General features: G+C 44.5%; 1 protein-coding gene across 1 annotated transcript in view; it reads left to right on the top strand.

Moving 5' to 3' along the window:
- FIG4 (FIG4 phosphoinositide 5-phosphatase) overlaps positions 1-3795 on the top strand; it is a 109038-nt gene extending 105243 nt beyond the window's left edge. The window contains exon 23 of the mRNA XM_081036901.1: positions 2936-3795. Within this exon, the coding sequence (XP_080893027.1) occupies positions 2936-3113 (178 nt within the window). The 3' untranslated portion in view covers positions 3114-3795. The remainder of the gene's footprint in view (positions 1-2935) is intronic.
- Positions 3796-13706: the final 9911 nt, after the last annotated feature.

Raw genomic sequence — 13706 nt, 5'->3', positions numbered from 1 at the left:
CAACTATAGAGAGGTGGTGGTGGAGCCCTGAACCTACCTGCCACTCAGTCTGCTACCATTGAAGGCTGATGTTTGGCATTTCGTAGTTAGAGTGTTTGTAATGGTTTCCCATGATGCCATGGGGCAGTAAAGCAATTTACTCAGAAGCAGGGTGAGGACTCCCGATTGATTTACTGACAAGAAACCCAAGGCCCTGGGTGGAAATGGCTAGTCTGTGGCCCAGCCTGTGGTTGTCCTGGCCTTACGTCGTCGGGAGCCCTGGTCCTGTTACCTCCCACAGCCCGCCTGCCCGTGTCTGCAGCTGAGGTCTCTGAAGGATAAAGCAGTGTCTCGGTGACTTGGCACGCTCCCTTCTCAGTTACATTAAGGTGTAATTCCAGATGGTAGCTTCCTACGTGTGTTGGCTGTCTGGTGTGATTTCTGCCAGAGAGGACTTCATTAAGGCCTTCATAAGGGTCCTGGCAAAGGTCAGGCTTCAGAGACAGGACAGAAACCATTAGTCCCATTTGAAAGCTGTCCCACCTCAAATGTCTCATCTATAAAATGAAGGGTGCAATCCCTGTGCTTCCTGCCTCCAAGATGGGTGTGAAAAGTAAATAAGATAATACATGTGAAAGGGATGTGAGAAGGAGAAGATGCTAGACAGGTGTAGGTGGTGTGTGAGGCTGTGGCCGTGCTTTGATAATTATCTTTAAAAAGCTAATGAGCCTCCTTTTTAAAGGTTCAGGTTAAAATGGTTTGACCCTGAATATTATCAATCATTAAAGGATTCTAACATCTCACTTGGAATTATGTAAATGACGATAGAGTTGCTATGCCTTTGTGAGAGAAAATTGGGAATATATTAATCATCCTAATTATTCACCATTATAACGTGTTAGCCACAGACATGACAATAACTAACTTCTATATTTTGAAGAAAAGCACTGCTATCGGGCTGACATTCAAAGTGAGATTCAGACATCTCAGGATCCTTTCACCTTGGTCTTTAATTTTTTTTAACTTTGAGTAAATCGTTTTACCTTTGTTTTTTGTTTACTTAAGGAAGAATACATTCTCTAAGATTATCTGAAATTATCAGAGTGCTTTGAAAAAATGGGAGTATTTCATAAACTATCTACCAAATTTCAGTTGAAATATATTACCCTGAGGTGAAAACAGTTGAGGTTGGCTTCCAGAAAGAATATTTCACCTCTAGTTGATTTTATTTTAATGCGATTTTATTTAATGTGACTTAATGCAGAGCCTCCCGCCATGGCAGGATGTGTTAGTGTTCTAGATAAAAGCAAACACAGGAAGCTGCCTTGACTGTTTTCTGGGAGAGTAAGAAAGACCCACGTTTAATTGTAACACGTCCTATCAGGATCAAGGGTGTTAGTGTATGACTGCTGTCTTCCGTGTGTGTCTACACTTCCTCGTGTCCCTTGAAATGTTGACGACGCACCAAGTACAGATCTAACTGGGTCTGCGGTCCAAGTCTGCTTCTGACTGCAGGCTCTGTCCCCCAGCCCTAGGAGTCCCAGCTAACCAAACGTCAGCATCCAGCATGCTTTCCTGACTCCTCTGATAAGATGCACATGAACAAGGCTAGGTGCCAGCCTAGCAGAATAGATCCTCCAGATCTTTCTCTGTGTTGTCTTGGTGCCCGGGAATGGAGAACTCCCCTCCACCTGGCAGGGCCAGCCCTGGGCTAAGTGGTGGAGTGTGTTGTCGTCATTGCTCTCCCAATGCCCCACACATCTTTTTAGTTTACCATCCTCCCCTGTCAGTGACCTCTTCCTGACCTTCCACCCACACTGTACGCGCGGACTCACTCTGCATCACAGCTGACTTGGTTGACTCATCCCTTGAGGCCCTGCCTCCTGCTAAGGATGTAATAACGAGTAGGTGCTCACCCTTTGATGAGTAGAGGGTATGTCAGACAGCAAGATGCATTTTCACAGCACCTTCCCCAAGGGGTGGATGGCAATTTTGAGCGCTATACCAGGTTAGGTGAGGTGGGAATGGCGGGGTATTTTTGAATAGAGAGATTCTTGGGCACTTTTCAAATCATCCCAGAAAAGAAGGAAGCTGCCTAGTACAGATCAACAATCTCTTCTTATCCTAAAGCCTGAGGCTATTTCAGAATTCAGAATTTTGGGGGTGTTAGCACACCTCAGTGGAACATATACCTTGTCTGACAATGAAACACACTAATACTCACAGGAAATGGGATGAGTATTTTACTCCAGGTTAGGATGTGCCACCAAATGAGTTTCAATTGGATCAGGTTTTACCAGCAAAGTAACGTTAGGTTATTAAAACTTTTCGGATGTCAGAATTGCAGACAAGGAATTAAGCCCCTATCATTATTAACAATGGTTCACATTTACTGAGCACTTACGGTGTGCCAGGCGCTATGCTAAGTGAGCACTTTACACATAAGCTCATTTACTCCTCTAATCAATGTGTGACACAGGAATTATTAGTATCTTCTACGTCACTGATTCCTGCTAAGTCTTCCTTAAAAAAAGACTATTGATAGCTGTTAGAATTAATAAATGAATTCAGTAAAGTTACAGGATACCAAATCCATATACAAAACAAGGAGCAAAAAGTCTGTCCAGCACCCACCTAAAGCGACTCCGGTCACGTGAGGGAGGCATTTGGATGCATAGACGGGGTTGCCCAGGGCTGTGGAAACAGAGTAGGGCTGCCCGCCTGGCCTGTGCTTCCGGGAAAGCTCCCGGGGCAGGTGCTGGTCCAGCTCTGTCCTCCAGGCAGAGGAGGAAGCCATCTGAGAGGGGCCAGGGGACGTCACTACCGCCACGTGTTACTACTAAGCCCACTCATTCAAGGTCAGTAGCTCTCAAACACTTGGAGACCACCGCTCCCTGTGGTCCTTCACTTTATTTCTTTAACATAACCTTCCCTTCTCTTCTCTTCTGTTTTATAGAACACCCATCTCGGCTTTCTCACAAGACAACATCTATGAAGTTCAGCCTCCAAGAGTAGATAGAAAATCTACAGAGATCTTCCAGGCCCACATCCAGGCCAGTCACGGTATCACGCAGCCCCTTGGGAAAGAAGACACCTCTGTGTACCGAGAATACATCAGAAACCGCTACTTGTGAAGGGAGGTCCCCACGGTGGCCCTAATGGGGACCAACAGAGTCAGTTTGCTTATGTTGTAATCTGTTTTGTCTCATCTAAAAAAGGTAATTGCCTGTCAGTCCTTCACATCAGAAGGTTTCTCCTCTTTTTGTAATTGGTGAATTATAAACTATAGGTAATAAAGAAATGACTGAATATTGTACTGTCATTGCCTTTGCTTTATTTTAGACATACTTTGTTTAGATTTGTGATCAATATAGTCTCATACCATGACATTAAGAAACTAATAGCCATTTCTTGAGCACTTGCTGTGTGCCAGGCCCTTGGGAGGGCCTGGGCGTATCACAGGAAGAACAACAGGACCGAAATGCCTCTCTTGTGCAAAAGGAGTAGTTTTCTTTGTAGTTAACATATTTTTCTCATTTATTCTGATGATTTTCATGTTAAGTTTGTGTTTTGGTCTAAAATGTATTACTTTGAAAGTCCTTGTTCTTAGAAAATAAACACTGAAGTATTTATGGGTAAAAGGACAAGATGTCACCAAAGTGCTAATGATTCAGGAAAAACAGAACAAATGGGACAAAACATTAGTAATTGGTAAATCTGAGAAAGAGTAAAAAGGAGTTCTTTGAACTATTCTTACAATTTTTCTATAAATGTGAAATTATATCAAAATAAAACATTAAAAAGTCGTTACTCTGCATGACTTTTGTGGTGTACAATTCTGTTACATGTGGTGTCCAATCAGAGTTGACTCCTCGTGTACACATATGGTTTGTTCTCCGTTTAGTCAAACTTAATAGGGACAACTTTCTGCATTTTCTAATAGTTGAATGCAAATGACTTGATCTCATTATCTCTCTGCTTTTTTAAAAAAACAAGTTGTCTCAGTTCTCCCTCCTCATAGACAAAATAAAGAAGAAAACCAAGCCATCTAATGGGAGAAGGAAAACTGACCAGCCTAACTGACCTTGAAAGTATTTCCAATCCCAAGATTCTGGGATTTTTTTTTTAATTGCAGATAGAAGTTAAGTCCTAATGAACAGACATTTTTGATTTGATGCCATCATAAAATTAGGATTAAAGAATGACAAAATAATAGGCAAAAGGAATGTGGTGTTGTCTGGTCAGAATAAAATGGCTTAGAGAGGCCAGAGAAGGTGAAGGTGGTCTAATGTCCCAAACATACTTTTCTTGAAATCACGTTTTGCTCTTTTAAGACCAGTTTAAAGACACACTCTCTTTTTCTGGTTTGTCCCCCTGGCATTTTTTATTTGTTTTGTTGAGATAAATATCACTTCTCAGAATCTCTTCTAACAGAAGAGCTAATTGATGATTTTTATGGTTAAGTGAATCCTTTATTGAAGGAAGATGATCTATTTTACTTCCTTATGGAGACTTAATGTGCTCCCTTTGGAAGAGGTGATGAATCCACACCTCTTTGGAAACTGCACGTGTTCTGATACACTCCTACGGTAGCTCAGGTTTCTCTATCCACACATGAGCAACTTCCTTCAACAGACTTTTGAGTCCCCTTTTCATTTTCAGAAGCTGGAAGGCCATTTACTAATAAAGAACAGTAAGCTATCATTTAACTCTTGCTACCCACACACAAAATATTTTTATGGGCTCATTTCTTCGATACATTCATCTAAGTGGCCTCCAATGTAATTGTCATCCAATTGGTAAATAAGAACTATAGTCCGAAATTGAACTTCAATAGTTTATGAAGATGTTTTCATAAAGAAAATCACAAAACTAAACCACTAGCATTAGTTTATAAAGAGAAGGACCGTGAAATATGAGTTGCTAAAGTATGTAGCAGCCAGGCTGCTGATCAGAAGCAAGAGAAGCACGGCCTGGATGCTGAGGGGAGAGTCACAAATCCCGTGGTCTCCCAAGTGAGTTACAGAAACAGGAAAGGACCTCCATCTGCATTTTCTTTGCTGCTGGAAAGCAAATGACTCCAGCACTCCCTCAACACCATCATTTTTCCTTTTAAAATGGGAATTATAATTTAAATACAATGTTTCCTTCTCTTCCCTTGTCGCTCTCTCTATCCCCCAATCATCGTAGTTTAGAGGTGGTTGGGCTGGTGATAAATTTTACCATCTGGTCTCAAGGTGGCAGAATAGCTAAGACAGTGCATCCCGAAATCCTCAGTATCATTACAAAAGTGGTTTGACCTGGCCAACTCCCTGAGCGAGCCTGGAGAACTCCCATGGGCCCCTGAGCCACATTTTGAGAACTACTGTGCTAAGAGATCACGGGCTTGAGTGTTACCAGTGGACAGGTGGCACCAGTAAGGGTCTTGAAGAGAGAGCCTCGGTTGGACACGTTCCCCTCTGGGTGCTACCGCATGCTGGCTTCTTGCAGCACTTCCCACACTGTTCTGCAGAGTGGGTGAAGTGTCTGTCTCCCCAAGAAGACAGCATTGTCAGAGCACAGCCATGCCACACTCACTGGCATCTCTCAAGCCCAGAGCCCCTCTAGCTGACACTCAGTAAATGCTCTGAGGGTGACTGGCAGCACTGTGACCCTGGAGGCTCAGGACCAGAAACAAGAGACTTGAATCATCCTCTTGCCTTTGAGTGTCGAACTCATTTAGAAAGATGTTTACTTATTTCTGTTTTAAAAGACATCTGAGGGAGGTTTGATGGCACCTCCCTAAAACCCCTCACTCCCCAACCTGTGGCATATTCCTGCTAGCAGCTGGACTGTTCTGAGTCTAGACTATATGCCTTGTCTTTCTGGAGAAGAAAAGATTTATGTAACTTTAGATTTTGCTTTTATTTATCACATCCAAAAGGATCAGCTAGTCCAAAACCTCAATTTTGTTGGATTTGGTCATTGCAACATACTAGAAATTGTATTGACAATATTGAAAATTCTTAAATATGGATTTTTTCCATCTATATTTACTTGCTATTGCTCCTTAGCAGAGGAAAGTACACTATAAATTATATTAACATGCTTTCTTTTTTTTACACTATTCACAAGGTAGACTAGAGGTTATATTAATGTGCTTTTTTTACTATTCACTTCACTGTGGAGAATTAGTTTAACTTTTCACTTCCAGATGAACTAACTGTAGAGGTCTGTTTTTCTCTAAGAGATATGGATAAAATTTTGTTAGGTTTGGCTTTGCCTCAATAAAATCTAATGCCTCTGAAAAATCAATTTGAGAGAAGATGCCACATGTTGGCAAATCACGTGTGATAAAAGCCTGTATGAATCTCTCTTCTCTGGTTATGAAGTCATCTTTAATTCAGTTCAATAAAACATTTAATTTTGTCTGTATCTTCAGAGAGAGAAATTCACAGGTCAGCTTGTTCACAGAAAACATTTAGTAAATGGAAATATATGACCTTTCTAATCATTATTTCAGGCCAATTAAGCCTATGTTAAAAAACAATCTATTTTATATTTTCCTCATGTAATCTTTGGGACAAAGATTTAAATTTTTGGGATAATAAAACTAAATGTCTCTATAAACCTTCTGAGAGTCTTCTACATTTAAAAAAAATTGTCTATCCAGGAAACTCAATTTACTACTTGCATTAAGGACTCTATTTTACATACACTTACCAGGGTGAGTTTGTTATTATTTTTTTAAACAAAATCAGCTTGCAGAGGGTTGGCAGACACAGTGAAAAGGCTCCTCCGGATCTGGGTCAGAACTGGCTGTAAGTGGAAATGCCCACACCTACGTTACCCAGGGGACGTAATGTACTCCAGGGCAAGGACCCATCCAGGGCTATATGAAACGATTCTGTTTTTACATAGTGGCACTAATTTCCTCCTTTTGCCCTGGGAGGTGATATTTTATGATGCATGATGTTGGCCCATGAGGAGGGAGCCTTCTGAAAGGTTTCCACTTGGTCATCTCCACTCTCAGAACTATTAACCCACAGTCCAAGGATCCCATGTGGATGTCACACCCTCTGCCAAGTATGACAGTTCGTTATATACTCAAGGGCTGGGAAAGTGACCACCACAGACCCAGTGGGTCCACGGTGAGCTGGACTATGGGCTGGTCTCTATTTATTCCCTGGCCCCTGGGAGCCCTCACTCTGATGGGGGGCCATGATGACATGCTGCATATCCAGGTGTCACTGTCAGCTCATATCTGTGTCTAAGAGTGAGTGAAATGTCTAGTTACCTCTCCCTAGTGTCCAGTCACTTAAGCAAACGGCCACTGGTCACTTTGGAGAAACACAGGAGGAATCGCCATGGAATATACTTGCTGTGTGACAGCACCCTTCCCATGGGTGCAGCGACGTCGGCAGTTAGATCAGACAAACTTAGCCTTAAGAATGCGCCACAAATCTTGACATCTCCAGAGACGAGTGCTCCCAGGAACTTTCTGAGCCAAACACTGTCTGCCTGGTAACCTTCCCCCAGCACTGGGACTTCTCCCACAAGTGTATCTTCTGAATGTTGTCCTTCCCACCTCCCACCACACAACCACCACCTATCTATGTCACTCTTCCTGTCATAAGAGGTCCCTATCCTCCTCCAACTGAGGCCCACAAAGATGATGAGAAGATGGCTGCCTAACTAACATGAATGAATCCATTCACTCCTTGGCTTAAACACGCCTCCTAAGCTAACTCATTCAACAAACTGTTTTTTTCTTTTTTGGTGCATTGGCCATGTGTTAGAAAGGATGGAAGCACAGAGAAACTGTAGAATTAGGGACCAGTTCTCCCCAAGTGTGTCTGCCAGTTACCAAAAGGAAAAGGCATCTCTTGCCATGTGGCAAGACCATTACAGGAGTAGACCTGAACCCCTACTATGTGCTAGGCTTTTTGCTAGAGATTGAGAATACACTGGCAAGCAAAATAGTTGCTTTCCTCAAAGAGTTGATGGTTTGATAGGGAAGATGGGTGAGAAAAGGACACTGTGGATCCATAATGGTAAGTGTGATCGTATGTGGTACATACTGGGCATTGGGCGAGAGCACACAGGAGGGCACCCAGGCCAGCAGCACTCTGCTGGTTAGGTAGAGCTAATACTTAACACAAAGCGTTATCCAGAGGTTCTCCATTGGTGCAGGAATCCCTTCACAAATGTGCTCTCGATCTTTAATTGGTGTGTGTAACTCATTTAGCGACTGCTGAGTGTCCATACAGCAGGGCCATGTTGTGAGACAGAAGGTGACTGGGCTGCTTGGGCAGTGTGACGTGAAACAGGCACGGGAGAGCTCCCGCATACTGAACTGTAGGAGAACTTGGCCCTAGAACACTTGAGTGGTGTCTGGGCAGCAGCCTTTCTGTTCAAACCACGCTGAAGGCGAGGCTGGGAATCAGATCACTGTGCTACACTGTGGTAAGGGCTGTGCTGCTGAGATTGTTGGCAGGTTTGGCATTGCCATCTTTCCGCACCCTCACATTTATCAGCAAGCCTTTCAGGATCAGAAAGAATGCTGTGATCACAAAACGTTGGGAATTGCTGCATGACAGTCTAAACCACAGAAAAGCAAAGGTGTTGCATTTTCAGCTTCCAGCATGAGTAAGGACAACAAAGGCTGAGCCCATCGCATGCCTCTTCCTTGCGCTGAGAGAGTGAAAGCTCACCAGTGAAAGGATTTAGGCAAACTCCCTTTTGCCATCAACGACAAAGCCATCTAATCTATCTACACATTTTTTGAAAAAATTGTTTTCATTCTGTGAGCTTGACTTTAGTTCCACTTTCTGAAGAAAGGGCAGAAGATAGTAAGAGTTTTGTTGGCACTGCAGGCAACAAATTATCCACAAAAGTTGTCAAGACAGGAACCCTGTGCACACACGACCACTGGCCACAGCCTTCTTTCAGGTTGGCCCACCTGAAGAGAGGGAAAGTGACTCTTTGTCAGCAGGGCTTGCTTAGATTCCTGCACTTATTCCTGCACTTCACTGTAACTTTACAGGCTGGAATGCTTTGAAGACTCCACTCTTTGGAGACCCAGAGACTGAGTTTGAAAAATCACCAGTCACTCTGCACTCAATCACCAGCCAAATGCCCACCAACGCGGGCCTCCCCATCAACGCACACAGACTGTCTGGGCTGAAGTGTGTCGCTGCCAGGGTGACCCTCAGGGCAACGGGAAGCTGGTGAGTGGAATGGGTTCTCTCAGAGACAGAGAGGCATTTTAGAGCCATAAAGGGCCTCAGCAAATAGCATTTCTCTCTCCAGATGCTTTTAAAGGACTACTTATGTATCCCCACCAGCAAGTCCAAGTTTATATTAATTCACTCTCCTCAAGTCAACCCTGCTCAGCAACAGCAACTCTCCTGCTAGGCCACACCCTGAAATGGGGTTGTCCCCACAGAGAAAGGACAGGCAAGATTCAGTACAAGTTTAACTGCCAGGGCTTTGCATGTGTTCTCACTTTAATTTTCCTTGTGGTGGGAGAATTTTGAGGAGCATAATCTTTCTCCTGATAATTCACTCTTTTGTCTCCCCACAGCCAGGCTATTTATGAACCACAACAATTGCAAAGGAAACAAGGGGAGCATTTTTGGGTTGCTTTCCATGAGCCAGTGACATGGGAGAAAAGAGAGGTCTACTAGAATTGTGAAATTGTTTGAGGATTTAAAAAAAAACAGAGGAGGAATTCTCTTTTGCCTTCCCCGATACCTCCCCACTGCTGCCCCAACATACACACACACACACACACACACACTGGGAAGAGATGATGGCGAAACAAGAATACAATTTGGAGGGTCCTAGAGAGATGGGCTGTCCCCCATCTCACATGCTCTCCTTACAATGTGACTGACAGTCTTCCCAAAGGGAGCTGGGGTCTATGTCCCCTCACCTTAAGTCTGGGCAGGCTGAAGACCGTGGTTGCAGCAACATTATGTGGGTTCTGAGAATCGTTCTTAAAAGGCCATGCAGCTCTGCTTGGGAACTGAGACAGTCACTTGTGGAGCCCTACATAGCCATGCTGTGAGAAAGCTGGGGCATATCGAGGGGTCCGGGGAGAGGTCCTGGCCAGCTGCCCCCGCTGAGGTCCCTGCTGACAGCTGCCATCCACAGCCATGCATGTGAGGGAAGAACACTCCAGATGATTCCAGCTCTCAGCTGTAGTCGAGCCTATCTGAGGCTTCAGTTCTTAGAGCAGAGAGAGGAAAGGTGTCCCTATGTGCTCTTTGTGAATTGCTGACCCATAGATTCCATAAGCATAAAAATAACGGTTGTTCTAAGGCACTAAATTTGGTGGTAATTTGTTATGCAGAAACAACCAGAACAGAACCCAGCCTTTTTTTCCAGGGCTGAAGAGACCGGTAAGTCCTACTGGTGGGTTCCAATATTCCAGAACAGAGGATCTGTGCTTCTGGAGAGCTCTGGGGTAAGAGCTCAGAGACTGAATGGCGACATGGTGGTAGGGCCTAGGGCAGCTTCTCGGGTTCAGAAATCTAGTGTGCTCTAGAATCAGTAGGATGATTCCTTTACTCACATGCAGGCATAAATGGGAAGAGACAAGAAAGAAGTGGTCACCTGGGAGGGCAGGTGACCAAAGTCAGACGTGGTTCAGAACAAGCCACGTGGGCAGACAGCACCGAGGAGCAGGTGCCCCCGTGGCCTCCTGCAGCCTAGCCCAGTGCTTGCCAATATGGGAGCCCCAGAACTGAGACACCGCTAAAATCTTCAGGTTCTGCAGCTAATGTACCACGTGGCCCTTCTGGAGTCCCGAGGTTAGGGACTAGGGACAGAGGCTTGGTCCCAGGGGAGAACCCATGTGCTAAGAAGAGGTGGCGATGCCATTTCATGTCCGGTCGGCATGTCTGCCCCACGTGGTAGCATCAAGTGGGGGAAACACACGCTTGCGTCTCTGGTTTCGTCAGAACACCAAGAAGCTCATGGTGAACTAGACCCATAAGGAGCCCAGTTAGTACTGGCCAGTGTGAGTTTGGGTGGAGGTGTCTTGGACTCCCCAAAGGAACAGGGATGGCACTGCCGAGTCCCGCAGGAGAGTGGGTTCAGTGCACTCATCTCCTTTCCTGCATTAAGCTGTCAGGACCGGGGAGGAAAAGGCGGCTGGGAACTACACAAGGTCTCCTTGCAGAGGCCCCGGGACGCCCCGCAGAGGGAGAAGGGCCGTGTGATCTGCCTGGGCAGACTGGCCCTTGAACGTCCCCAATGAGATCCCTGAACTCTGTTTCCGCAAGGCCCAGATCAAGTGATGGAAGTGGGCAGCCTCCAGAAGGAAACCAGGGAGGCCTAGCGGGGACCTGTGCCAACCAACAGCGGGTTACAGAGGGGCGACGGGTGTTCTAGTAGATTGAGGACCACCTCAGACCCTCCCCAGCACACTGTCCCACATGTCCCACAGTAAAAACAAGGACACAGTCCTGGCAAATATGAAAGGACACTAGCAGGGATCAGAACATGCCACCCCAAAATATTGGCACACTGATTATTTTAAGCTAAATACAATTGAAAATTATCAGATGCAAGAAGGGCTCACTGACCTCTCCATTTCTACCCAAAAGCAGAGCATAAATTTCCCTCGAAAAGGTCCCCTCCCTGGACCAGGAAGAGAAAAACATTCTTATCACTGCAAATGGGGAGTTGACTCAGAGATGAGTCTATACAAACACATCTACTAAAATAACCTTTATCATCCATTAATTTCCCCCATATATTTCCTCGTCACTCCCACAATCTACTTCCCCAGTCCCAAACCCTTTTTCCTTTGTCTTATTGTCTCCATAATTTATCATTCTTCGTTAAAATGGTGTGGAACCTCTCAGGCCTATCTACTTCTTTAGGTCTTCATTTCTTGTATCTGAAGGCCTCCATGCACACATAAAAATATCAACATCAAATAAAATTGATATGCTTTTCTCCTACTGATCTGTCTTTTATCAGTTTGATTCTCAGGTCCAGTCACAGATCATAAGAGGGTAGAGAAAAAGTCTTTCCTCCCCAACCACACAAAAGTGACGGAAAGTAAGTCTCCATTACCTCTGGGGAACCAACATAGACATGGAGTTCCAGAGAAGCAAAGATATGTGTTTCACACGTACCTGGACTTGTGGTCTGAGATTTGTACTCACAGTCAGGAGCTGGCTCCCCGAATATCACCAACAGAACCTGTGGATAAGACAAAGATGAGTTTACTCCTTCGTGCACCAGGAGAGCACACCAACTCCATCTGAGCAGGGTCTCCGAGCAGGGGAAGGTAAGGTCAGAACTGACTGAGAATTAGAAGTTTGGTTGAAGGCAGTCCTCACATCAGGAACCTGGTTAGGTTTGGGTAAGAATCATGATATGGAATCATGATATGGAAGTGAAGGATGGGCGGAAAGAGCAAGGTGAAGATCTGGAGGGGTTCAAAGCATCTTGTCTGATGATGTTTTCCATAGAAGAGTCGATGAGCCTTACAGGAAGTTCCTGTAATAAACAGTCAAAATTTTGCCTGGGCAGGAGGGTCCTAGAAAAGTAAAGTCCTGCTAATGAAGACATGCTAAAGATTTGCTAATGAAGATAACAAAATCAGGTTCACTAGACAATAAGGGTGGTTTTGGCTCTAAGTTTCTGGGCTCAGTGTGGGAGTGGACTTGCTCTGTTTTTACCACTATAACCCCATTTCACAATGAGGAAACCTTGGGGATAGAGAAGCTGAGTAATGTACGCAAAGTCACAAAGCGAGTAAGACCAAATTGTACAGTGGTTAAGAGCACAGGCTCTGAAATTAAACTGTTTGGGACCATACGCGAGTTTAGAAAGTAACTTAATTTCTCAGTTTATCATCTGTAAAATGAAGGTACAACTGGTAGTTAGCATATAGCGTTGTGGTGAGGATTAAATGCAATAACTCCAGGAAAGCACTTAGCACAGTGCCAGGGGTTTAACAAATGTTAGGTAGCAGTCGTAAGAGTTGCACAACAGTAAAAGTGGTAGTAGTAATAATAAGTGTAGATTAGCGTTCAAATCAGTTCTGTCAGATTCCAGAGAAGACTCGGCTGTGTAATTTGCCCTGCGCAAAATGAAAATGCAGATCCCCTTGTCCAAACATTATTAAGAATTTCCAGGCAGCAACAGTAGTACAGTTCACCAAGTGTGGGGCCCTTCTAAATGCCAGGCCCTGTGTGCCTGCCCAGGTGGCACTGCCATGAAGCTGGCTCTGTTCCACAGCTCCTTTTAAAAAAATCTGTTATGCTTTTAACTAACACTGCACTGTACCAATGATTTTCTCCCACATCACAGCTACCATCTGAGAAGTTGGGAATCCCAGTGCAAGGCTACCTTCCTGCAAAATATACAGCTGCTTTCCCAACACAGATGCTGCAATACCTGACATTCCTATACCCCTCAGGTGGCACCAAGCACCAGTGCCCATGCCTTTTGGGCAGCCTCTTCTGTGGAAAGGAAAGGAAAAGAGACACTGGGAATGCCATTTGTACCTACCACATGCCCCCAAGACACACCAGGCTCAGACTTCAAGTCTGATTCTCTGAATCTTTCACTTGAAAATTATTTATGTCTGCCTCTGTTCAGAGGAATTGTAAGTGAGGTGGTTTTGTGATGAACGTTGAGATGCCATCTAGTTCTGTTTGGAACAACGCTGAGGGGAATAGTTTATGTGGTCCAAACAATTAACAAGAGAAAACAGAGCAAAA

Source organism: Rhinolophus hipposideros (genome assembly GCF_964194185.1).
Source record: "Rhinolophus hipposideros genome assembly, chromosome: 3".
Lineage (NCBI taxonomy): Eukaryota > Metazoa > Chordata > Mammalia > Chiroptera > Rhinolophidae > Rhinolophus > Rhinolophus hipposideros.
Note: the sequence above shows the minus strand (reverse complement) of the source record. Positions and strands in the feature narration are given on the sequence as shown.